At 42.7% G+C, this 27866-nt stretch overlaps 1 protein-coding gene across 1 annotated transcript in view; it reads left to right on the forward strand.

Annotated features, from left to right (window-relative positions):
• PLCB2 (phospholipase C beta 2) overlaps positions 1-27000 on the forward strand; it is a 163246-nt gene extending 136246 nt beyond the window's left edge. Inside the window, exons 26-32 of the mRNA XM_066608520.1 lie at positions 5860-6058; positions 10163-10328; positions 10410-10486; positions 13164-13259; positions 13552-13609; positions 18665-18751; positions 22242-27000. Of these exons, the coding sequence (XP_066464617.1) occupies positions 5860-6058; positions 10163-10328; positions 10410-10486; positions 13164-13259; positions 13552-13609; positions 18665-18751; positions 22242-22643 (1085 nt within the window). The 3' untranslated portion in view covers positions 22644-27000. The remainder of the gene's footprint in view (positions 1-5859; positions 6059-10162; positions 10329-10409; positions 10487-13163; positions 13260-13551; positions 13610-18664; positions 18752-22241) is intronic.
• Positions 27001-27866: the final 866 nt, after the last annotated feature.

Genomic DNA, 27866 nt, shown 5'->3' on the forward strand with positions numbered 1-27866 from the left:
AGATCTTGATCATCCATCATGGTGTCAACATCTGAAATTGTTGAATGTGCTTGTAACATGGTTTTGGAAGATAGGCGAATCTCACTGAAAGCAATGGTTGAGACAAGATATGCAGATATCCAAGGAACACATTTGGAGCATAATTCCTGAACTATTGGATATGCACAAGCTTTCAGTGGGTGCCAAAATGTTTGAACACTGACCAGAAGCACACATGTCAGCACTTCCAAGGTGATTTTGAAGCAACTTGAGAAATCTATTGCTACATTTTTGGAATGACTGGTGATCGTTCATGAAACTTGTTACATCACTACATTTCTGAGACCAAACAACGGTCCTCACAGTGGTGACACTCCGCATCTCCATGGCCAAAGAAATTCAAGACACAGAGGCTGCAGGCAAGGTCAGACTCATGACCACCATTTTTGGGCTGATTTACTGATTATCGTTTTTCAGTAATCAAACATCCGAGTTTTTTTTTTGGAAAGCTTAAAGAAATTTCAGATGTGTTGAACTTCAAGGGGAATGTGTTGACTAGCATTACAGTTTCATGTCCCTAGCTCTTTCCCTTCTTGGTTGGTCTGAAAACTTTTCAGTCCCCCTTATAAATATTGCTACATATTCTTTAACCCCTTAACGACCAGCCCATAGTGTTTTTACGTCCTCCCGAAGTGGGCTTTATTCTCTGAGGACGTAAAAACATGTGTCCTGCAGAGAATAAAGCCCCTCGGGCTCTGGACGTGAGAGCTCCATGCTGTCGGTGTCCGCAGATAGCCGACAGCATGGAGCTGTCATCCCGGGCTGTACGAAACACCCCCCCCCACCCCCCGGCATTGCGGTCGCGCTATCCAATGGATAGCGCCGGTCGCAAAAAAGTAAATAAAAGTACAAAAAAAGTTAAAAATTCAGATCGGATCCATCAGGGCAGCTGAAAATACTCACCGAGGTCCGCCGCACTGCTCCCCGCTCTCCTGCCGCTCCGGGCCCCGAAGCCGGTTTTCTGCGAATGCGCGCCAGGTGGCATTACGTCAGCTGCATGCGCAGAAGGCCCGGCGGTGCGGGAGATTTAAAATCTCCTGGCTCCCGGCTCCTGTAGGTAGCCGGGAGGCAGGAAATGTCAGTGGGGACCGCGGTGAGCAGTCCCTGGTACCACGATCGCCGTTATCAATGGATAACGGCGATCGCGGAAAAGTGCAAAAAAGTTTTTAAAAAGTAAAGTTTCACCTCCCCTCATGGATCGGATCCATGAGGGGAGGTGAAAATACTCACCTCAGGTCCGCCGATGTCCCCGGTGTTCCGGGACCCGAAGTCCCCCTCTGCGCATGCGCACCCAATGATTGACATCGGGCGCGTGCACAGAGGGGCTCGAGCCCCGGGAAATTCAAAATCCCTCTGCTCCTGACTGCCATGTGTAGCCAGGAGCAGAGAGATTATACCGGGGACATAATCACTGTTATCCAATGGATAGCAGTGATCATGTAAAGTAAAAAAAAATGTGTAAAAAGTTTTAAAAAGTTTTTAAAAAGTTTAAAAAGATCATATCCGTGAGGGAGGATGAAAGTACGTACATAAGGCTCCCAGATTTATCCGCGGACCTTACCCCAGCTTCTGCGCACGCGCCCGTCGCCAAAATGGCGGACGCATGCGCAAAAGCTGTGGATTGCCAGGATAATTTAAATTCTCCCTGCTCCTGGCTACAAAACGTAGCCAAGAGCATGGAGATTTCACGGGGGGCCGCGGTGAGTGGTTCCTGATCACGTGTTCACCGTTATACAATGGATAATGGCAATCACGTAAAAGTTTAAAAAAAAAAATTTGAACTTTCATCTCCCCTCACCGATGCAATCGGTGAGAGGAGATGAAACTTTTTACCGGAGGCCTCCGTATTTGAACCCCGACGAGATCCTCCTCCGTGAACCTTCCCGAATTCTGCACATGCGATTGCCGGCAAAACGCCAGACACATGCGCAGGAGTCGGGGAGCCCAGGAAATTTAAAATCTCCTTGCTCCCAGCGACCAATGGTCGCCGAGAGCATGGAGCAGTGATGGGTGGTCTCGTTGAGCGGTCACCGGTCACGTAATAAAAAAGTAGCGATCTAACATAGGTCGGTCTCACATGACCGGATAGGAATTAGATTCCGCATGCGTCTGATCCGCGGTAATACGCAGATCAATCGCATTTGATTACACAATTCCGCTCACATTAGCGGGTTGGAATTGTGTAATCCACTCGCAGAAAAGAGAACGCAGCAGGTTCTATTTTACCGCGGCTATCCGCAGCATAGAGCCTATTGTGCTCCATGGTCGCGGATATACCCGCTGCCCATACGCAACTACGTTGTATACGGGCTGCGGGTACCCGCGTCATCGCTAAACGAGGGTTCGGGAAATGCAAACAACAAAAAAGGTGTACTGCGCATGACCGCCTGTGTGAGTATGCAGTTATGCGCAGTACATTACACGGCCGTATGCAGCGCCATGGCCGGCTCAGAGCTGGGATCCGCTGTGGGCCTCCGCAAGCGGATTCCGCCTACAGCTGAGGAGCACGGCGTTATTCAGACTGGTTCCTGTAATACGTAATTTACAAGAAGCCCCGGGAACGCTTGCCTTCATGTAGTTCCAGGAGCAGCTTGTTGAGCGCCTTCTGTGTGAGACCGCCGCACCTCATCAAGCTTACGGAGACTCACGGAACGCCAATTTTTACACCCCATACCCACCACTGAAGTCAAGAAATTACCCCCAAAAAGCATGAGAGGAGGGGGATACTGGTTTTATTGCCCCATGGGCCCATTTCAACCAGCCTCCGTAATTACCCCTGTCTTCGGAAATACTACACAGTTCACATTATCACTTTTATCTAAGATTTGTAAACGCAGAAAAGGGCAGGGAGTGTGTGTGTGTGGGGGGGGGGGGGTTTAGGGAGTCAATTTTTATTCCGTACAAATAAGCAATGGGGCCTGGAATTTATTCAGTTGTGCCCTGAAATCCAAGGAGTGTTCCCTCCTTTATAGGCCTTGCCATGCGTCCTGTAAGTAGATGAGGGCCACAATGGGTATGTTTCTGAACACGGGACAAACGGGGGTATCCATTTTGGGGTGAACGTCTTCATTCCTATGTACACTGTACAAAAAACTGTTTTTAAATTTAAAAAATTGCCAAAAAAATTGAAAATCGTAATTTTTTCCTTCTGCTTTGCTTAGATTCATTCAAATACTGTGGGGTCAAAATACGCAGTACACCCCTAGATTAATTTGTTAAGGGGTCTAGTTTTCAAAATGGGGTCATTTGTGGGGGTTCTTTATAGTTTTGGCCACTCAATGGCTCTATAAGTGGGCAATGGGGCCTGGAATTTATTCCATTACACCCTGAAATCCAACGGGTGGTCCTTCCATTATAGGCCTAGCCATGGGTCCTGTAAGTCTATTAGGGCCACAATGGGTATGTTTCTGAACACGGGACAAACAGGGGTATCCATTTTGGGGTGAAATCCTTCATTTATATGTGTGCTGTACAAAAAAAACTGTTTTTAAATTGACGCAATAGCCCAAAAAATTAAAATCGTACTTTTTTCCTACTGCTTTGCTTAGATCTATTCAAAAATTGTAGGCTTAAAATACACAGTACACCCCTAGATAAATTCGTTAAGGGGTCTAGTTTTCAAAATGGGGTCATTTGTGGGGGTTCTCTATGGTTTTGGCCGCTCAAGAACTCTACAAGTGGGCAATGGCGCCTAAAAGGACTTCAAGCAAAATCTATGTTCTGAAAGCCACCGATTACTCCTTTCATTTTGGGCCCCGTTGTGCATGCGGACATAAGATTAGGGCCCCAATGGGTATATTTCTGAAAACAGCAGAAACAGGGGTATCCATTTTGGGGTGCAAGTCTTCCTTCATATGTGTGCTGTACAAAAAAAGCTGTTTTTAAAATGACAGAATTGCCAAAAAACCAAAAATCCCAATTTTTTCCTTTTGGTTGGCTTGAATTCATTCAAAAACTGTGGGGTCAAAATATGCAGTACACCCCTAGATAAATTCCTTAAGGGGTCTAGTTTTCAAAATGGGGTCATTTGTGGGGGTTTTCTATGGTTTTGGGCGCTCAAGAACTCTACATGTGTGCTATGGGGCCTAAAAGGACTTCAAGCAAAATTTCTGTTTTGAAAGACACTGACTACTCCTTTCATTTTGGGCCCCTTTGTGGACTCAGATATAACATTAGGGCCACAATGGGTATATTTCTGAACACGGGAGAAATAGGGGTATCCATTTTGGGGTGTAAATCCTCATTTTCATGTAAACTATAGGAAAAAGATATGTCTTTAAAATGGCATATTTGCAAAAACATGAAATTTTACTTTTTCTCCTCTAAATTGAATTAATTCCTGAAAAAAAAATGTGGGGTCAAAATACTCATGACACCCCTCAGTGAATACACTAAGGGATGTAGTTTTTAAAATGGGGTCATTTGTGGGGGTATCTATTATTCTGACACTCATGAACCTTTCCAATCTTGGCTTGGTATAGGAAAACAAAGTGTTCCTCAAAATGCTAAAAAGTAATGTTAAATTTGTACGTCTCCTAAATGGTTAAAAAAAACGAAAGTTTTTCCAATGTGCGCCCAAAATAAAGTAAACGGGTGGAAATATAAATCTTAGCAAAAATTTCTATATTATGTTTGCACATATTTAAGATATTGCAGTTGGAAATGTGAAAAAATGAAGATTTGTTCGAAATTTTCCCAATTTTGGCGCTTTTAATAAATAAACACAAATTCTATCGGTCTATTTTTTCCGGCTAAATGAAGTACAACATGTGGCGAAAAAACAATGTCAGAATCGCTTGGATATGCAAAACTTTTATGGGGTTTTTCCATGTTAAAGTGACACATGTCAGATTTGCAAAATTTGGCCTGGTCATTAGGGCGCAAACAGGCTTGGTCACTAAGGGGTTAAGCTTCCCAACAAACCAAGATCATTCTTGTGAGCAGAACTAGCCAATCAGAGCAGAGTGTAGTGTCTTAGACTGCCAATTCATAGTGTGCATCAGATAGTCAGAGCAAAGGTGTGGCCATCTTAATTTAGCTGGAGGCGGAGGATCGTTTTCATTGTACATGTTGTTAATGGGTTCCAGGCCGCACCTGTCCAGTAGTTATGTCTGGTACTGCAGCTCAGCTCCATTGAGATGAAAGAGGATGAAGTGAAATACCACCCACAACCAAGTGTGGCAGTGTTTGTGGAAGAGAAGCAGATACCGTACGTTTTCTTAATCTTGTACAATCCTTTTGAAGGGTTTTCTGATTTTTTTTTAAATTACACATCCTAACACCATTCCAAACAATAATTTATTAAATAACTAATTATGGTGCCGAAGCACCAGTCCAATGCCACATCATGTAACCCATGGCATCATTGGGTTTTCTGCCCCAGTGACTTCCTGTAAATAGGTCATATGCTTTTAATTTAGAAGCCCTGTCCTCTTTATGGGACATCATTGATGATGTGTTGGTTTGGGCTTTCCTTTTGGCTAGAGACGTCACATGAGACGAGCTGGAGGACACAAGCAGGGGGTCCATAGAGAGGGGAGTAGAATATATTATGTTTTATGATTTAATCCTCCACTGCCACCAAACATTAAAATGGAAACCCCCTTTAACCTGGGTGTATAATGGCTATGAAAGATAGTAAGGGAATATACATCAAAATCAGACTTTTAAAAAACCACAGGAGGGATGAAAGTACAGTTTGTATCTATAATATATGAAATGTATTTTGAAAAAACTTGTAGCATATATAGCAGCAACCATTTAAGAGTGTCGAATTCTGTCACGTCCAACTAAATAGATTTCACCATGTTTGTATCCTAGAACCTGAGACCACAAATCAGGATGAGTTACAAAAACAGAAGGGTTTTATGAAACTACAGAAGAAGCAGGAGAAAGAGCTGAAGGAAATGGAGCGCAAAGGAATGAAGCGTAGGGAAGAGATTATTCAAAAATATTCCAGTGCCTTCAATGACTTGTATGCACAGATGAACAAGAAGAAGAACAGCAAGAAAGCCAGCAAGTATGTAAAGGAGAAAGCTTTTTAACCCCTTACTGACTACCCTTACATTTTTTGACAGCAGCTGCCTGGCGCAGGTGACCCATGCCACAGAGAGCTGTCGGATAACAGCCTGGCACCTGCTCTAACAGCGGGGACTGAATAAACCTTCAATCCCGAGTTTTAACCCTTTACATACTGCTGTCAGTGCGACTGCAGCATGTAATATGCTAACAGAGGGAGGGGGATCCTGCTCTCAGCCATCGGATCCCTGCGATTTAATTGTGGGTTTCTATGGCACCTGGAGGCTTCAATATAGTCTCCGGTTCTGCCAGCTATGGTTGCCTATAGTAAAGCAAGTCACAAGCAGCACAAGTAGAATCCCATCAGGGCTGGCTTCAGTTGATGATGCATCAGCCACTGGGACCCAGACCAAGTCCCTCAGAGCAAGCGAAGTGAAGATAGGAGCTTGACAAAGACTTAGCAGTAGGACGAAACGTCGCTACGTTTACTTGTATGGGAGAATAAAAACAAGTCAAATTCTGCACCATTTGATGCTGCCATCCTATCTTCATTTCGCTAGCTATGGTTGCCTATGAGATTCAGCCTCTGGCTCAGGTTTATAGGCTTTCTAATACACTGCTATACTTTTTATTTGAAAACTTTAAAGTGTTTTAAAAAATATTAAAAAGAATAAAAATAAAACTGTCAAACCCCACCTTTCCCCCTATACTATGCAAAAATAAAAAAAAATCACACGTAGTATCGCTCCCTTTGTAATGATCCAGCGAAAAGTTAGTACAGTATTTAACCCATACATTGCACATCATGGGAAAAAAAATGCAAAAACCATGACAAAAATAGCTAATACCTCGCCCTACAAAAAATGGAAGAGAAAGTGATCAAAACGTCGCATGGATGAACAAATGGTAGCTTTAAAAAGTTCAACTCATCTTGCAAAAAAAAATGTACATAGCAACGTTGACAAAAAACAAAAAATGTTAGGTACCTTTGAATGCAGTGATAAACAAAAAATACATTTTTTGTTAACCCCGTATGGACGCGGCCCTTTTCCCTCCCATTTTAATTTTTTCCTCCCCCCCGCCCCTTTTAAAAAATTATAACTCTCTTATTTTTCCATCAACGTAGCTGTATGAGGGCTTGTTTTTTGCGGGACGAGTTTTATTTTTTAACGGTACTGTATAATGTACTGGAAAATTTTTAAAAATTCTAAGTAGACTGAAATGGATGAAAAAGCACAATTCCGCCAGCTTTAGGTGTGTCTCATTTCTACAATGTACTCACTGCAACAAATTACCTGATAGCATTCTATGAGTCAGTGTGATTACTACAATACCAAATTTATATCATTTGGGTTTTGTTTGCTGCACTACTTTTATTTTTTTTCAAACATATTTAATTTTTTTAATTATTTTCTGCCAACATCTTCTGACAGCCAGAACTTTTCTATCTTTTCGTCAACATAGCTGTGCGAGAGCTCTTTTTTTGCAGGACGTCCTGTAGTTTCTGATGGTACTGACTTTTTAAACGCTTTTTATTACATTTTGTTCTTGGAGATGGAGTGAACAAAAAAGCACAATTCTCGCGTTCTTCATTTTTTTTTTCATGAAGTCATTCACCGTTTGGTGTAAATAATGCATTATTTTGATAGATCGGACTTTTACGGACACAACAATACCATATATGTGTTTTTATTTTATTAAGATTCTTATTATAAATATGGCAAAACAGGGGTTTTTTAAACTTTTATTACCTTTTTATTTTTTTAATAATTAATAAAACTTTAAACTTATTTTTATTTTCTTTTTTTAGTTTCCAGAGGGGATAAGAACATGCGATGCTTTGATCGCTCCTGAAGTATGATGTAATGCCATAGTTATACATCATACTACGATTTGACAGGCAATCTATTAAGCCACGCCTTCCAGAAGGCCCCTGGTTGCCATGACACTAGCACAGCAACCTATCTCATCGCGGGGGGCCATGTGGGACCCTGGAACATTGGCCAGGGGATTTAAATGCTGCTGTTAGAATTGACTGCGGCATTTAAAGGAGTAACACTTTAGATGAGCCGCATGGCCAATGGGAACTGTTGCGTTGGGCGTTGGCTGTAAAAAAAACTCCTGCATCCGCGTTGTATGGGGCGAAATTGCCCCGCTTATCTTCATACCTATCCCAAAGCTGCAGGACATAACTGTACATCCTGTAGTGTTAAGGAGGTGAAGTTGCAAAAAAATACAACTATATCAAAAATACTGCACAGTGAAACAGTATACGCTGTTAAAAAAAAAAAAATCATGTCAGAATTGCCAATTTTGTTAATCTTGCATCTAGAAAAAAAATTGACTAAAAACAATCAAAATATTATATGTTCCCAAAAAGTGGATAAATGAAGTCTAGAGTTAATCCTGCAAAAAAGCAAGCCTTCAGAGAGGATCGTTGGTAGAAAAATACTATGGCTCTTGGAATGCGGCAACACAAAATCTTTTTTTTTCTTTTAAGTGTTTTAAGAACACTTTAGAAACTTTGTATCGCTGAAATCATGCTGACCTAGAGAATAATGTTATCACTACTCATTGTGAACACTGAACGCCGCAAGAATGAAATTCAAAAACCAAATGACAGAATTTTTTTAAACAATCCTCCTACAAAAAATTTATAGTTATACATCATATATACCCCAAAATGATGCAATTAGATAATACAACTTGACCTGCAAAAAAACAAGCTCTTATATGGCTATGTCGCTGGAAAAATGAAATAGTTAGGAGCGCGACTATGAAAAAAACTTGAAAAATTAGTTGGTCACTAAACAGGCATCGTCATTAAAGGGTTAAGGGCGCCCACCCACTGGCGTTTTTTTACCTGCGTTTTGCGTTTTTCCTGCACAGGCATAGAGATAACATGTGTTCCTGTCCACTGGTGTTTTTTTTTAGCGTTGCGTTTGCGTTTTTAACATAGGAACTGTCAGTTGCATATGTGTCCTTATTTTTCTCCTAATGCACCCATGAAAGTCAATGGAAATTAATGGAAAAGCCGCGAAAACGCCACGAAAAACGCTGCGAAAAATGCGCGGAAAAATCGCGGTAAACGCGGCGAAAACGCTGCGTTTTTTCCCCGCGGAAAACGCAAACGCCAGTGGGTGGGCGCCCTAAAGATGGTGCACAAAACAGCCACCACTTATTTTGCTCTAAACTCTGGCATTTATTTTTCATATCTCACCTCATAACATCTTTTTTTTAAGGTGGCTCTGCACTTCTTGAGATGGCAGGTAACCTGTAAGGAAGAGCTGACCTTATCAAAAATGACATTTGTATTTTTAAATTATAAAGACAGAGGAAAAGAAGTATTGGTTAACATTAAGCCCAAAAGCACTGGTAGTGAAAGTTAATATCTTCATATGGTAGTTCAACAGCGAGCAATGACTCTAGCGAGCCAGACTCTACCATTCCCCCAAGTCCTGCTTATAGTGCGGAGCAAGGAGGGTGAAGTTTCAGCCAGGGCTAGTAAAGCAGCCACATTAACTCCATATACTTTCTGCACAAGTCATTTCTAGTCTCCTTAAAGAAAGTAAGAGAAGGAAAGGCTGTAATTACTTTAAGAAAAGTATATATCTATGTCTCTGCTATTCATCTCCTTTGGTTCTATTGTAGGGCGTATTGTTTTGCTGTTTACAATGCTCTCTAAATCAAGTTACTGAAAGTAAACTGCACACTCCCAGTTTAATTATACCATCAAACCCAGGACTCCTGTCAAGTTATTTTACTGCCACTGACCACTCTAACCCGGATTGGAGTGTTGGCGTCACCATGACAAACCCCGTTTATTGCATAATGTAAAATTGCTGGGCATTCTGTGTCAGGGTGCGACTGCTGAGTGGAAACCTTTTGCCGCCATAGTCAGGAGAGTTTGCATAGCCGCCTGTGAGTGCCATCTTGAGATCCCCATGGTCTTCCCCACTTTAGTGCATTCCACTAGGGTGTCACACTGAATTCAAACCAAACTTGTTCTATTACCTTTTGTGCTGGATCTATGGCCCATAAAAAATAGTTTGTAGCAGTGAAGGCCCCTGAAATGACTGAATTTAATAATGCTTGTATATTTTAGAAGTCTGGAGGATGAATATGGCTCGGTATGGGGTGCTGGAGAAATCCCAGGTAAACCAGATCCTAAAATAGTTGAATTGAAAGAGAAGCTAGAACAGGAACTGATGCGTCTCGGAGAGGAGCTGTATGAGAGCATCTGGAAGAAGAAGGAGCAACATTCAAGCGAAGTATGTATGCACCACAATTATACCTATACATTTGCTCTAGTTGCAGAAATGTATTTATTGATGCTATGCCTTGACTCGCAGCAATTTACCAAACTGCTGGAATTGGCCCAAGAAAAGCAAGCAACAGAACTGAAAGTCCTGAAGGAATCGACAGACAGGTATGGTCCCATTTTAAAATATCACTTAATTTCCAGGAAGCACATCATACATTAAATGGGTTTTGCACATAATTACTATTGATGACCTATAGTCAGGATATGTCATCAATTGTTGATCAGCAGGGGTCCTACACTCGGGATCCTGGCCGATCAGTCTTCTGTCAGTACAGCCATACTTAGGGGTCAGAACAGAAGCAGTTGGCTCCAACTCCTGTGTGGTGGTCAGCACTTGCAGGCACAGCGCTCATTCATCATTATGGCAGCTGCACCACAGTTAGAAGTGTCAGCCACCACACAGGGGTCGGAGCCAACTGCTTCCGCTCCAACCAGTGTATTGCAGCGCTGACAGTAAATGTCTAATCAACTGATTGGTTGGAGTCCTGAGCAGCAGACTCCAGCAAATTACCTATTAATGACATCTCCTGACAATAGGTCATTAATATTATTCACGTGGAAAACCCCTTTAAAACTGCACTCAACTTATTATACACTTTAGGCCTTAGTCAGACGGGCGTTTTTTCGCGCGATTTGCGGATCGCATGACGGATGCGCATCCGCAAATCGTGTGACCGGTGCCCGAAAATCGCCCGAAAATCTGCTCCTAGCCGCGTTTCATTAGAAACGGGCCGGAGCTGTCCAGCGCATTGCATTCAATGGAGCCGGCAATACAGCCCGCTCCGTTGAAAGCAATGCGCTGCGGGCGAGTTTGGGATGAATTGTCGGGAAGGGCTTAAATATATAAGCCATTCCCTGCAATTCATCCAGAAAAGTGTTAAAATAAAAAATATATATATACTTACCTGCTCCCGGCAGCCGGAGTTCCGCGCGGCCGGCCTGCAGTGGGTGTGAAGGGGGTGTGAGTCAGACCTGCCCCCTGATTGGCTCAGCGCTGAGGCGTGAATGCAGGAGAAATCTATGGGACTTTAATGCGTTTTTGTTTTGTTTTTTTACACATGAAAAACAGTGAATACGCTGAAAGCCCCCCCCCCCCCCCCCAAAAAAACGCAAGAAGGTCCAAATACACAGTGAATACACAGTTTCAGTCAGAATTTCATGGACCAAAACCGCATCTGCCCTTATGAATGAGCCTTAAATGTAACTACTGCTGAACATGGCTATGGAGTTCTATGCATTATGATGAGGTTTCTCCCCTTCCACTTCTATAGCACTGAGCTTCCTACGTTAGAGGATGGCTAGGGTGCCTGGGTAGGGCTGGCAGAGCTGTGCCACCACCTGTGAGTTGCTGAATACAGTGGTGTAGAGGTGTGTGCCAGAGCTTAGAATCCAAGATGGCACCATCTCCCTGTGCTGGCACCACCCCTTCTGTCAAGTGCTTGCTGTGTCCTCCTGGGAAAGTGAAGAGCTGGTCTTTCTGTGTCCAGACCTCATCACGGGCCACATAAAATGATGTGGCGGGCTGGATTCAGTCCATGGGCGTTTGAGTTTGGCACACGTGGTCTAGTGAGTTATCCTGTAGTCTGATAGTGGCCAAACACTTTCAGGATGAGATCTCATTTTTAAAGAACCGATTAGGCCAGCTAATGGGCACATTTAATGCCAGTTGGTTTGCATACCCCTTCTTTATACTCCTAGTTATACCATAGAAAAGAAAGCAGCCCCAATCATCTAAACTTTGCACTATTCACTTTGTCAAATATGATGGAACTGTTGACGCAGCCTACCTAAATGCTTGGTCCATGGCGATAGATATTTATCTACGACTGTGATCATCCTCAACTCTTTTGTGCACTGTTTTGAGTGCATATTAACAGGGAATTTGTGAGACCCATACCATCTAGTAGCACTGTTCAAGAAGACAAAAAATTTCTTCTAATTCACCAGTAAGTACATCAGGCATCATGGTTAGTCTTACGTTTGAGGGTGCCCTGTGGAGTATCTTCTGTTGGCACCCAGCACCAATAAGATGTTCAAATTACCCCATAGTGCCTATGGAGTATTCCCACTTCTGTGTTGAAGCCAGTAACACAATGTCTTAACATCAGCATCTGTTGGTCCCCAATTTGAGGTCTATGGGTAGAATGCAGCATACTGTTTGCAAACGACTGCTAAAGTCCTCCTGCACAAAGCAGAGCCGGATTCCGCAGCAGCGTCCGCGCTGGCCTGGTTACTTTAGTTCTCATCTGTACTGCTCTTGTCGGACATACGCAGTACAGATTTTTTTCTTAAACTCCTGCTTTTCCTGCGCCATTGCCTAGCGATGCACGCTGTGGATTCCGTAGCACATATCCACCCGTGTGCAGGAGGCGAAAGTCGAAGGAATCATATTGCCCACTTGTCATTCTTCTGGTCATCTTCCAAATAGTTTGTCCCACTCGCCTTCTCATCAGCAGAAATATGGGTTTTACTGGCCCTTTAAGAATCATTTAGTTCAAGAAATTCCATTTAAAAAAAAGAAAATACTGGAGTTTTATCAGGTACAGGGAAATGAATGTTCGTTGTCAGAAATGTTTCTCTTTTGGATGGAAAGCAGGTCTATAAACACAATTCTATCTTAAATGTGAAGGGAAAAAGTTCCAATGTTATTTATATGTGAAACATTAAACCCAGGCATGGAAAGAGCTGCATTATGTCACAGTGAAAAACCGAGGCATATTACATAAAACAAGAGTCAGGAGAGTGTAAGGTCCAAGCATGTGAATGATGTGTCTTTCCATAGTGACACTAAGCAGATGAAGAAGAAGTTGGAGATGAAGAGGATGGAAAGACTGGAGGCCATGAGCAAGAATACAATGGATAAAGTTGCTCTGGAGAGGTGTGATTATGCTAAATATTTCATATATGGATATTAATGAGAGAAGTGAATGGAAATAGGTAACAGAATACAAACATAAAAGATGTATGGGAATATCAAGATATTCAATACTTTGAATTTTTCAGCACTGTATAATATTCCTACTTCCTATATAACAATTATTCCTATATAACAGTGAATTAGCAAATCAATATAAATACCTCTATCAAAAGACCAATGTAAGGTGAAAAAAACTTAAAATACATAATCAATGAATTTTCTTCGAAAATCATACATAGTTTCTATCTTCCAGGTTAAAAAAGGAGATAAACAACTCCCACATTCAAGAAGTGGTGCAAGTTCTTCAAATGGTTGGTATTGTCAACTGATATATTAGTACAGAAAAGCTGTCTGTTCTTCTCTATTTAGGATGTTAGGAATCATCTGCCATAAATGTACAGCAGCTGGTAGCGGGTGGGGTATGTAGCAAACTCAGGAGCCAAGCCCACTTTATAACCGGCGGGTTGTGGCGATCTGAAACAGCTGAAACTCACCTGTACCAGTTGCGATCGGAGTCAATTTCTATCACAGCTATTTAACTACTTTGATGCGACAGTCAATGCTGACCGTGGGAACTAAGCAGTTAGCAGGGAGGATCTCCTTCATTAGCAGTGCAGGTAACAAGTGAATAATGTTGAATACAACAACTCTACAAGCGGTGATGGAAAAACGAAGGAGTTTATAAAATATGATGGAACAGTACAAGAGAGACTTATGGGAAAGGTTTATAGGGGGAAGGGCGTTTCTTTGTTTTGTGTTACATGTTAAAAAGTGTCTTCGGATGCAAAAAAAAATTCTTAAAGATTTGAATTTAAAAAAAAAAAAAGGAAGGGTCTCCTTCTGCAAGTTGAAGTCTTTTATAAGGATAAAAACAATCTGTAAAAATAAGTGTAATAAAATATTTTAAAAATCATAAGAAATTAATATTAAAATGTAAAAAAAAAGCCTTTCCATCTTTCATATAAAAAATAAACATAATTGTCATCACCATGTTCATAGTCATAACTTTTAAAATGCATTATTTATCCTGCATGGTGAATTCCATTAAAAAAAAACCCACTATGCTAGAATTTCAAATTTTTGGACATAGGGTATCTCAGAAACTGTAAGTACCCCAAAATGGTACCAATAAAAACTACAGATCAGCCCCACAAAAAAGAGCCCTCACGTATGGGTCTCAGAATACAGCAACAGAAAGCTTTTTTTTAAGGAAATTTTTTTTTTTTCTTTTAAAAGTAGTTTAAAACATTAAAAAACTCCCAAAATGTGGTATCGCCTCATCAGTAGTGACCTGCAGAACAAAGTAAACATGTCCTTTTTTTGTACACCGAGAACACTATAAGAACAAAATCGAAAACACAATAGTATAATTATAGAGGGTTTTCCATTTCACTCCACTTTAAAAAAAAAAAAAAAAGTAAAAACGTTTTTCAATACAACTCTTCCCATGAAAAACAAGCCATGGACAGAAAACAAAGTTTTGGTTCTTGAAAAGCAGGAATGAAAAAACTAAAAGGAAAATTTGAAAAATGATGGTCATTCAAGGATTAATATTATGACTGTTTACAATGTGCTACCATACCTGTGGAGTATATTTGTTTACTTTTACTCCACTCAACAGTTCTCAATACAGGGTTGGCTGGTTACTCCACCATTACAGCGGCGTGTCCTTGCATTCATGAACAGTTGCTTGACAGCTTTCTATTTCCAGCGCGTTATTTTAGGCACATTACCCAATATACTCCTATGAGGATCCGCAGTTGTCCCCAGACGGACGGATTTGTATTGCATTTTTTCACGCGCGTGAAAAAATCTGCGACCTGTTCTAATTTGGGTCGGATTCTGCGCGTGAAGCCTCCAATACAAGTGAATGGGTGCGTTTTTTCACGCAGTACATCCGCAGTGCAGCTGCAGATGGAGTCACTGGTTGCTATGACTACAGGAAGTAGGCATGGTAGGAGGCGTCCCAACACACAGCACAGAGCTTCACAGGCAAATTTGTAGAGGGAGATAGGTAGTATTTCTTGCCAATGCAGGATGTAAGAATGCAAAATCTGTAGTAATGAATTCCTCTTGTGAATTTTTTTGCAGTGACTGAAATAAAGTCACGCTGGAGAAGCGCCTGAAAAAAGTTACATGGATCAACCATGCCCACAAAGGCCGCCTGCAGACGAGCGGGTCGGATCCGGCAGCGAGAATTCTCGCCGCTGGACCCGACCCGAGAGCCTGCAGAGACGAGCGCGTACTCACCCGCGCCTGGCGGCCCCGGCTCTTTCATGTGCCGGCTGCCGTGCAGCCGGCGCATGCGCAGACCGGAGCCGGCGGCCGGGTGAGTGCGCGCCCCGAACAAAAATAGGACATGCCGCGGTTTGTTTGCCGCGCGAGATTTCGCACGGCCAAACCGCGGCCGTCTGCATAGGAGTGCGTATTGTAATGCACTCCTATGCAAACTTTCAGTGGCGGAAATCCCGTGGGAAAAACCGCCGCGGGATTTCCGCCCGTGTGCAGGCGGCCAAAGACATCTGCTCACCGGGTGAAAGCATGTTGCCAGAATAATTTAACGGTGCTCGCACAAGCAAGAGTGACAAAACGGAGTCTGGGTGTTGGTTTTTAAGCTGTTTTCCAAGGAATGGGCAGTTCTCTAGGGGTTGGGTTTACAATAAGTGGTGTCTGCTGGTTTTTCTGCGCGTTTTTTTCCGCAACACATCCACGTATATCTGCGCGTGATTTTTCACGCATCCGCACCTATCCGCAAGCACATTTAGGTACCATACGCGCGTGAAAATCCGCTACCGGAATCCGGAACGCTCGTGTGCAGGCGGCCTTACTGTGCATAGACAGAAAGCTGTGGGAGAAACCAGAAGCGCAGCAGCTCTTTAATATTGGGGACTCCAGAGTGTGTATACATCATTAAGAGAGCTTCCATGCTCGGGTTGTACTACACCTAATAAATTGTGATTTTATGGAAACTACTGTAAAAAAACAGGAAGTGACTAACCAGCATAAGCAAGATGTTTGCTTCTACTTCTACACTGCACAACATAATCCTGGTGACTAATTCCTTTACATGCCAAAGAGTAAATAAGGCTAGCCCCTTAATGATGCAGCCCCTTTTTTTCCCCATTTTCGTTTTTTCTCCCTCCTTTAAAAAAATCGTAACTCCTGTATTTATCCATCGATGTCGCTGTATAAAGGCTTGTTTTTTGCAGGACAAGTTGTATTTTTCAATTGTGCTATTTAATGTACCATATAATGTACTGGAAAACAGAAGTAAAATTTAAAAAAACGACATTCCGCCATCTTTCAGTGCGTCTTGCTTCTACGGTGCACAAACTGCAACACAAACGACATGATAACTTTATTCTATGGGTCAGTACAATTGCTACCATACCAAACTTGTATAGTTTTTTTTTTTACTGTACTACTCTTTTTTTTTTTTTTTCTCAAAGATATTTAATTTTTTTGAATTATTTTCTGCCGCCATCTTCTGCACACTAACTTCTTTATTTTCCCGTTTGCAGGATGTTCTGTAGTTTCCATTAGTATCAATTCGGAATACATACGACTTTTTGATCGCTATTTATTGCGTTTTTTTCTGGGAGACAGGGTAACTGAAAGTGCATTTCTGGCTTCTTTATTTTTTTTTCGGACAACGTTCACTGTGCGGGGTAAATAATGCACTACTTTGATAGATCGGACTTTTACGGACGCAGCAATACCAAATATGTATTTTTATTTTATGATTTAGATTTTATTATAGATATGGCAAAAGGGGGGTGATTTAAACTTTTGTTACTTTTTTTTTTTTTTTTTAAACAATTAAAACTTTATTGATCTTTTTTTTCACTTTTCTTTTAAGCCCCCCTGGGGGACTACAATATGCGATGCTTTGATCGCTCCTGCAGTATGACGTAATGCTATAGCATTACGTCATACTGCAATTTGACAGGCAGCCTATCAAGCCACCCCACAGGGATGGCTTGATAGGCAGTCTCCCAAGGCTAGGGCTACATGTTGATGATGCTCCACTGTAAAACTCATGGGCAGCACTTTCTCCCTCTCTGTCCTACTTCCTTGGCTTCTAGTGCAAACATGTCTGTCATTCAAAAAAGCACCTCTTGGGGGTGAATGCAACTAGTTAAAGGGATTGTCTGAGTTATAGACGCTGTGTAAAATACATTCACAATGCAGTAACATAAACTATAGACTTGTGCCTCATTCACACGGGCTACAAAATCATCACTATGTTTTGTAGCCTGAAAGAACCCATTGGAAACCATGAGCTTCACATACATGCGTTTTTTAGCAAGATTTTGTAGTCCGTGTGAATGTGGTCTTATACTCACCTCTCCCTGCTCCTACTGCGTCCCACAGTGCCTCTTGGTCCTCCACTCCTTTGTTTACAGCCTGCAGTCCCATCTGGTTTACAGGATGTCACAGGCGTTGCAGTCAGTAACAGAGCTAGCGATCGATTCATGTACATGAATGAAGGGAATACAGAACTCACAGGAGCACCTTCAGTCTTATGTTCTGCAAGGGCACTAGAAGTTGGACCACCACTGATCAAGCATTGATGGCTTATCCTAAGGATACACTAGCAATGTCAAAATCCTGGTGAAACCCTTAAGTTATCAGAGTACTCTTGACATCTTGAAGGATGCAGGCCTAGGGTGCGCTGTGGAACAAAAGATGTCATAAATGAAAACAACGGCTCTCTGCTCTAACATAGTTTTCAACTGTATTTGTGTCCTGAGGATATGAATACAGTTGAAAGCAGCACTTGGTTGGGATTCCAGCCAAGAAAATAATAAGGTAGATGACACCCAGGTATTCTTCCAGCATTGTTTGGTTGCATATTGCATGGCCTTCACTCATCAAAGTTGCTATCATCACTTCTCCCAGGCCACTCAAGTAATAACCTTTGCGTCAAGCAACCCTGTTTGGGTGGAGGGTTTCCTGAGTTTGGGCTTTAGGCCTTTCCTGGGACCTGTTGCCTACAATGAAAAAGATTTTCCGTATACCATCTCTCTTTGCTCAGTCTGGTACACGAAAGCCTCCAAAAGGTGTAGTATCCTCTGCTACCCTCCAATAGATGGCAATTCCTCACGCTCTGGTCTAAGAGCCTGCAGGCAATCCCAGTCCACTAACTGGCTTACTCCTCACTTTGGGGGAACGATGAGGAAGCTAAGTTTAAAATGTACAACCCCTAATTACAGAAGTTACCTACTTTCAGCCCATAGGCTTAGCCTACAGGGCTAAAATTAGTTGACAGACTCCCTTTTAACCTACAGGGCTAAAATTAGTTGACGGACTCTCTTTTAAAGTTTATCCCAGTATATTTTGGTAATATATCATGAATCTTTTAGGTGTCTGATAAATGGAGCAACCAACAACAGAAATTAGAAGAAAAACAAACTGAAGGACTACAAGCAATCAAAGAGAAAGGAGAGCAAGTAAGTTCATATAAACTTATTTTTCTCTATTGTGGCTTGATGGTAACCTACAGTATATTGTACAGCAGCTGTGCCTCATAACAGCAGCGCAATCCAATTCACTTGAATGGGACTAAACTACTGTCAGGCCATGTGATCGATGAACGTGATGTCAGAGAAGTCACAGCGCTTACATGAGCAACGCGGTCTCTTAGGCAGCTGATTGGCAGTGATCGTGAGCGGCGACCTGCCAATTAGTTGTTGATGAATTATCCTTAGGAAAGGTCATCAATCATTTAGTCCAAGAAAACCCCTTTAGGCTGGTTTCACATGGCTGAGAATCTCGTGCGGCATGAGATGTGCAAGCAAGTGCAATGCGATGTTTCCCATTGAAAAGAATGCGAAACACCTGCCGATCCTCTAACACGCCGGAGGATCGCTGTTTCACAAAAGGGGTGGGTGGCTTTTTGCCAAAACAATATCACGCATTAGCGTAAAAATGTGCGTTGGCGAGCCTGCTATCGGGCTGAGTTTCTCTGCCCGATATAGCGCTCAGCCATGTGTACGTAGTCTTAGGCAATGTGCTGCAGGAAAAAGTCGCTCATGTACATGACTCCATTCAAAAGAATAGGGTTCATATCCGTGCGAGATTTTCTCGGCCACGTGAGAGTGGCCTTAGGGTGCATTCATATGTCAATGTTTTGTTGCTAATCTGCAGCAGATTTTCCCCTTTTCCCGATAGTACAATGGTTGTTCTGACCTTGACCACGGTTTCCTCTATGTACTCATTTCCAGAAAAAAACTGCAGTTTCTGCTCTCTGATTCAGTAAGGGAATCAAAAAAAATGTGAATGGTGGTGACACATCCTTTTATGACGGAGTTCTTTTACTTAAACAAATATCAGAATGCCATATGCTTAGCATTATCAGTAGTTTATATAATATACTTCACATAATATTCACTGTGTACAATATACAACTCGTATCTACTAATGGAACATGCTGTGCTTATGGAACACTAAGTAAATAGTTAGGAGTTGGTGCAATGAGATAAAAGAAATGACTAGAAGTTCTTCCACACTTGAAAATAATGTAGCTCTACACGTCTATAGACTGCAGCTACTATGCGAGGCTGCAGCAATTTTTGCTCATACAAGCCAGGTCGTGGACTAAAGTCACTGTGTAGCCCTAACCTTAAAGAGACTCTCTCACCATCTTTTTGCACTCCTGAGAGCAGCACAAGGAAGTGCCTGTCACACTGATTACATTCATCTGTGTGCATACGTGCTGTAGTTTTGGAGAAACTTGCATTTTATCATTAGCAGCACCTGCATAGAGGACTACTTCAAGTAGTCCTGTATATTTATGAGCTGCAGGCTAGCTACACCCACCCCACCCTCAGCCAATGATTGACATCTGTCTGCCTATTATGGTGCACAGATTGGGTGGAGGGCAGGGTGGGTGTGGCAAAATAAATAAGCTGCAGTCATGAATATATACAGGACTACTTCTGTGTCTGGCTGCTACTAAGAAAATGCAATGTCTGCCAGATACATACAACAGACATATCACTGTAATCAGTGTAATGGTGTGACAGGCACTACCTTATGGTGCTCTCAGTGGCCACACTGATGCTGAACTCAAAATACTGTACTTGCCGACTCTTCACCTAGTTTCTGCACACATCATTCCAGCTGAGCCCAGAACAGGGATCCATTTCAATACTGCTTCTGTCTCCATAGGTGAAGCTGCCTTCTTCTTTAATCTCCTGGACCCCTATTTGAATCACTATCTATGACCACAATATTTGGGTCTGTTAGTCTAGACCAGTGACGGCAAACCTTTTAGAGACCGAGTGCCCAAACTGCAACTCAAAACGCACTTATTTACTGCAAAATGCCAACATGTCTTAGGGTGGAGCTCATCACAATGTTTTATTTTACCTCCATCTTATAAAAAGGACAGGACTGTTTCAAAAAAGACTAGAAGGAATGTCCTGTGTTTTTTTTTTTCCTATCGGGAGCACTAGAGTACCATTGGTGCGGATTTTGACTGGAAATCAGCTGTGTACCCACAGCTGATTTCATATTATGTGGCGCACTCCATCTCCTCCTCCAAAGGCTTCCTGCTGTCAGTGCTTCCCGACTTCTGGTTCCCAGCGGCCTGTAGTGGCCGCACCTGTCCACACCACTGGGATCTAGAAGACGGGGAGAGAGCTGATTGGCAGAAGCCTACAGAGGAGGTGAGGGGGAGTGCTGCATAGTATGAAATCAGCTGGGGATACGTGGTTGATTTTCAGTAAAAATCTGCACTAATGTTGTGGATTTTGCCTGTTGTTTGGATGCGGAAATGCAACATAATTTGTCACAGAAATTTCCGCTGTGGACATTACGTAGCATTTCTGCCATATGTAAACATACCCTAAGTCAGCTGGAGGTATGCTGCCATGTGGAGAGTGGCCCCAGTAGTAATAGTGACCCCAACAATGGCCTCAGTAGTAATAGTGTCCCCTATATTGACCTCAGTAGTAATAGTGACCCCTATATTGGCCCCAGTAAAAAATATTGACCCCTCAGTGGCCTCAGTAGTAATAGTGTCCCCTATATTGGCCCCGGTAGTAATAAGTGTCCCCTTTATTGGCCCTAGTAAGAAGTGTCCCCTATATTGGCCCCAGTAGTAATAGTGTCTACTATATTAGCCCCAGTAGTAATAGTGTCCCCTATATTGGCCCCAGTAGTAATAGTGTTCCCTATATTGGCCCCAGTAGTAATAGTGTCCCCTATATTAGCCCCAGTAGTAATAGTAACGCCCATAGTGGCCCCAGTAGTAATTTTGCCCCCCTGAAACCCATATAATTACCTCCTCCTTGTCGTCGAAGCGCCTTTGTTTGTCTGCTTGGAGCTGCTGCGGGCAGAAGGGTGTGTGCCTGGACTCCTCTTCCCTTTTCCTCTCCTCCTGCGGAACCAAGGAGAGGTCAGTGCCGCCAACAGCACCGCTAAATGATTACCAGCCGGGGAGCCACGGCACTCCAGCTGGTAATCACTATCGTAGTGAAGTGCCACACAGGAAAATGACTGCAATCATGTTATGTACAGTAGCATGTTGTATCCATTACCTAAGGATACTTTTACATGAGACAACTGTCGAGCGCTTAAGTGCCCAACAGAATTCCAAGGATGATCACTTTTTGTGCTTTTACAAAGGAGCAATAGTTGTTTAGTGTATGGAGGCAGAGCGCACTAGAGATCTCTTCCGGCTATCCACCTCCATTCACTGTGAACAGGCAGTTCTTCATAGATGAACTTCTGCCTGTTTAAACAGTCGCTGGGTTTTTAGGTAAGCTAAAGACAAAGCGACTCCAACAAATATGTGATTCTCATATTTACTTAGGACAACAGTTGCCCATAATCGCTCTTTTGAGCAATTACTCAGGTAACAATCAGTCCAGTAAAAGTATCACCCTGAGCTACATGTTGTTTTGTCAGTAAACTTTAATTTTGCTTTTCTTACAGATGCAAAAAGACCTTCAACAGGAGTACCTGGAAAAAGTGAAGAGCTTGGAGCTGGAAATAACAGATGTGGTTCACGACTGCATGGCTCCATGGTTTCCTTCAGAAGCAAAATCTCTGAAAAAGGGACCAAAAAACTGTGTCAACAGGTGGGAATTTCTATTTGCAAAACATGATAAAATGGAATCTTCTGTTACAAAAACTCAAGAGGAATCAAAAAGCCAGAAAGACTCGTTGGCAAAAGACGTAGAAGGTGGATGTTTGGATAGCAGCCCTGCTAAAGAACCACTTTCCAGAGCTGCTTCAGTGAGTGAGACACTGACAAATGATGCATCGCCAAGTGACACTTCAACATCTTCAGATGTAGGAGGAAAGACTCTTTCGGAAGAAGTATCCACACAATAGCTGGTCATAAAAATCTTGGCAAAATAAATAGTCATTTAGGATATATACTGTATACTGTATGCCTGTCGGCAGAATTGTTCTCGAGTTTGGAATGGACAAAAGGTTAGACTGGTATTTAAGTTATTGTTTTTGTGATAATTGGGGTGATGTATGTATGGGCAATGGGAATATTAATATTTAACTATAGAGGTTTGTGATGGAACTCAATGTATATATTTAAACCAGGAAACATCCTTCTCCAGTGGAATTTTTCAGTCTCTCCCAAATTTTCCACTTTCTTGCTTCTCATATCCCCCATTGCGGGATACCCAAGAGCTAATTGGTTTGAATTGATTTGCCAACTGGATTCTGCAGGAAAAATCTTAATCTCCACTTTACATGCTGTTTTTAATCCCCCCCCCCCCCCCCCCCACACACACACACATTTATGTCACAATGGGAGTCCAATTTAAATGTTTTGCTGTCCGATCTCAATGCTGCAAGATGATTACTAAAGGTACTGATCAGGTCTTTTTAATGGAGATTGCATTAAAGTTTTACACCACGCCTATTGTGTTCCCATTAAGTTATATGCTATATTTCTGGGGATTTTAAAGCCCATTTACACACAAACATGATCTCTCAAAATTTGTTCAAAAGATAGGATGAATGACAGTTTTAGCGATCATTTTGCATAAACTGCTAATGGGCCCTAATGATCATTAGTAGCTTATTAGCCTCATTTGCATGTAAATGGTCTGTTATCTGCATACAGCCCCTTTGTTCTACCACGGGACTGTAACTGAATACAGTGTTATCAGCGCTCCTGTGGATAATCACAGCGTGCGGTCCCTGCTATCAGCTGCCTGGTCAAACAATGGATTTTAAACTCAACTAAAAATCATCATTCAAACAATGGTAGCATTTACACGCAATGATTATGGCTCAGAAGCCATAGTTTCAGCGAATTTTGAGTGATAATCGTTGCGTGTAAATGGGGCTTAGGTTTCTGTTTCCGAGGTTGTGATGCATGAGGTGATCATTTGCATATCAGGTGGACGTGTCCAATCGTGCAAACTTAATCTTATTGACATGCTATGTCCATCGGAGACAATATTCCTGATACTAACTTTAACCTCCCAGTAGTTTTGGAAGAGCTCTGTTTATTCTACAGGAAAAAGGACTTTACAGTCTTGGAAGAACAGAGCTCTTTCAACTGCTAATGACTGTAGCTCCGATTCTATCAGAGACCAGATGAAGGTTCTTCTTTTTAAAATGACATCAAAAAGCTTTTCTATAGCACAGATAGAACCAGTGATGCAGGCATTTGAAGTAGGGTCAGAAATACTGAATTTAGTTTTTTCATTTCAGTGCATGTACAGAGCAGAGGTAGAGAGAGAAGAAGCAGCAGGTATTTGTGATTCTCCTATCTGTCCCCCTATCCCAGGAGATGGAGTTTCCTTCTTGTTATGACCCCTCTATCAATCAGAGAGTATATCTGCTGTCTTTGTCACATATGAGGGCCTTAGGCTTCATGTCCACGGCCTGTACGGTTTTCCAGTGCAGAATCCCGCAGCAGATTCCACCCGGCCCGCAGACCTGAGGCCAAAAAATACATTATACGCACCTGTCCGGATGCTGCTGGTCTCCTCCGTCGCGGCCAGATCTTCTTTCTTCTGCACGGCAGGTGTGCTTGGGCGGCGTGCCAGGTGCATGTGCCATGCCTTTTTTTAAAAACTCCTACTTTCCCGCGGTCTGCGGCACAGATGCAGTGACAGCTGTGGATCCGGAAGGCTTCCATTGGTTTCAATGGAAGCCGCAGGAGCCGTCCATGCGGGAAAACCGCATAAAAATGGAGCATGCTGCGGTTGTGCTGCAGGTATTTAATTACCTGTGGGTGCCCAATGATTCCCTATGCGCGCGGGAGACCTGCACGGATTTTGTAAATTGATTTATGTCGTGGACATGAGGCCTTATACTCAGAAAAGCTGTGAAAAGATGAGGATTCGCTCATCTAATCCTTTACACCATTCAACCCTGCAGAAGCTGTGGTCTTGCTGTGTCATCTAAACCTTTTTTTACAGAAAGTTTTAGAAAGTTTTTCCCCCCTTATACATGGTTTTTAATATTGATAAATTAAGCCATAAAACATAGTCAATATCACCACATCCGTACTATAAAATATTTTCTGTCCAGCACAGTTAAAGTAGTAAAACCACTATAAATTTTGGATTGTCATAATCGTAATAACCCATAGAAGAAAATCAATATAATATTTATATCCCATCATGAATGCTGTAATATTCCAAAAAGTAGTAGCATAGTATGCAAGGCAGAAAAAAAATGTTGATCCATTTCAGCCTGTTTCCTTCCCACCTGCCTTGTTGATCCAGAGGAAGGCAAAAAAAAAATGGTGAAATATCTTTTTTTTTATGCCTCCCAGCAAAAAAAATATTATAAAAGTTATCTCATGCATTACATGTACCCAAAATTAGTTCTTACAAAAAACAGATCCTGCAAAATTGTCAAGCTACATTATAGGGGAAAAAAAACTTGACTGGTGGAACACAAAAGGGTAAGGCCTCATATCCATGGGCCCGCGCGGTTTCCCCGTGCAGAATCTTGCAGCGGATTCCACTCGGCCCGCAGATATGAGGCCAGAACATACATTTCACTCACCTGTCCGGATGCTGCGGGGCTCTCCTACGTCGTGGCAGAATCTTCTTTCTTTTGCACGGCGGATGCACTCGGGACGCATCAATTTTTGTCTACAAGGTCATAATGCGCACGTAGAATACAGAAATATGAATGAACCCATTAAAATCAATGGGTTTATTCTCTGCATATTGCACGTGCAAGTTTTGCGCATGCAAATATGTCTGTGTAAAGCCAGCCTTGTTAAAAAAGCACTTAAAGCAACCAACTCCTGACATTTTTGGGAAGCTTTTTACAAATTTAGGCTTTATTCACACGAGTGAAAACGGCGGCCGATATACGCTACCATCTGATGCATTCAATTTCTTTCTTTAATTTTCAATTTCCAAACCATTCTTGGAATATTACGCCCTCATTGCCCAGGAGAAATTGTGGGTTGCTGAGAATTGGGAACATCGGTGAGGGTCTGGAGGAAACTCCCATCCCTGCGAAGATTCTAGTTGCAATTGTCATCGTAGGGCCGATTGTGGGGTGACATGTTAGTTCTGCAGTGACCTGGCCCTGTATCCACGGGAGGACTAAAAGGGACACTGGGGCAGATTTCTGTTCTATGTCAATCCACTGCTTGAGGTCTCAGTGTCTGTGCCAAACCACTATACGCACTAGGTGCACTGTCTGGTTATTTTGGGAGAAGTTTGGTAGGCCCATTCCACCCTCCTTTGATGATTCGATTTCAATGCATCAGATCAGACAGGCTTTTTCCCACGGCCTAAAAGCACCCGGCCGGCCAGTATAGCGCCAGGTGCTTTAATGCCAGCCAGGAACGATAGTCCTGGAACTATCTTTCTGGCAAGAATACAGTGGCGGCTGCTGCATAGACTCCTATGGGAGCCTATGACAGCTACCGGAGAAGGGAGGTAGTTTAGCAGCATGACTGCTAAACTCTCTCCCCCTTCTTTCCGCCCCTTGCCAGCTGTTTGCAATGGAAGGGGTGGGACAGGGGTTGAGCTAGTTGCTAAGCACACTAGCTCCCACCTGCTCCCCTTACCGAGAGCTGGCAAAGGGAAGGGAAGAAGGGAGACAGTTTAGTGGGGGGAGGCAGTTTAGCAGAGCTTAACTGTTTCCCCCCACCCAGCAGTATTGCGGGCTCAGTACATATGCTTCGGCCGTCTGAACGGGTGCACAAACGATAGCTTTGAGCACCGATTCACGCATTCTTACAGCACCGGCAGGCGAAACGTAAAAACACTGACGCCTGCGTGAAAGAGCCCTTAATATGACTATTGGTAATTAAGACCCATAAACTAATTCAGTTTATAGCAATTTATAACTATGAAGCCTAAGATCCATGTTGTCTCCAAATGGAAGTCTTCTTATTAATTATTCACTTATTTGAAAACACACATGGCACTGTTAAGGACACTAGTGATGCTTCAGATACCCTGTGGTCTCCTTGGACCTCTGATTTTCTCTTGACTAAGGTTATGAATATTTTATCTCTATCCATGTGAACCTACAGGATGATGCCAGTAGCCTTTCACTTTACTGAAAAGATATTTATTGGTTTTGTATTTCTACAAAAACTATTTGTTTACCTTTTATGTTTGAATTGCCACTTTGTTTTCTGTCTACCTGAATCTGTTAACGCTGCCCTGCGTGGGTGACGGATTCCCATCTGTTTTTACTGTTATCCTTTATTTTTATAAACTGTTAATAAAACTACTGAAACTAAGCCAGGAAACATATTCATGTAACAGTGCAAATTCCACACGGATTTTAATGTGTTTTTTAGAGGTGGAATTCATGCTTAAAATTCCGCTGTGTGAACACACCCTTAAGTCATTTTCAATTCTGCATCAAAATCTGATCTCATTTATTATCAAGACTACTTAGGCCGCCTGCAGACGAGCGGGTCGGATCCGGCGGCGAGAATTCTCGCCGCGGGACCCGACCAGAGCGCCTGCAGAGACGAGCGCGTACTCACCCGCGCCCGGCAGCCCCGGCTCCTTCATGTGCCGGCTGCCGGGCAGCCGGCGCATGCGCAGACCGGAGCCGGCGGCCGGGTGAGTGACGTATCTGTGCGAGGCTCTGCAAGCCCCGCACAAAAATAGGACATGCCGCGGTTTGTTTGCCGTGCGACATTTCGCGCGGCCAAACCGCGGCCATCTGCATAGGAGTGCGTATTGTAATGCACTCCTATGCAGGTTTTGAGCAATTTCTGCCGTGTGCAGGCGGCCTTAAACAGAGCAAGCTCGGTATTGGGCCAAGAAACTCGACTCAACATCACACTTGCCAACGTGCATTTTCATGCTGATGTGAGCCATTTTTCTGGCAATGCTATGAAGTAGCGATCCTCTGGCGCAGATTTTAGGCGTGTTAGGGGATCGCAAGTGCTTCCCATTGTTTCCAATTGGAAACCTTGTATCGCATGCCATGTGATGTAAAGTTCCCCTTGAAAACAATAGACTATGCATTCCGGGGAACACAAAAAGATAGAACTTGTCGCTCATGTATATGCCTTCATTCAAAAGAAGGGAGTTCATATTTGCGTGAGTTATGGAAGTCTTGCAAAGCACCAAACTCGCGCAA

This window comes from Eleutherodactylus coqui, chromosome 6 (assembly GCF_035609145.1).
Source record: "Eleutherodactylus coqui strain aEleCoq1 chromosome 6, aEleCoq1.hap1, whole genome shotgun sequence".
NCBI lineage: Eukaryota > Metazoa > Chordata > Amphibia > Anura > Eleutherodactylidae > Eleutherodactylus > Eleutherodactylus coqui.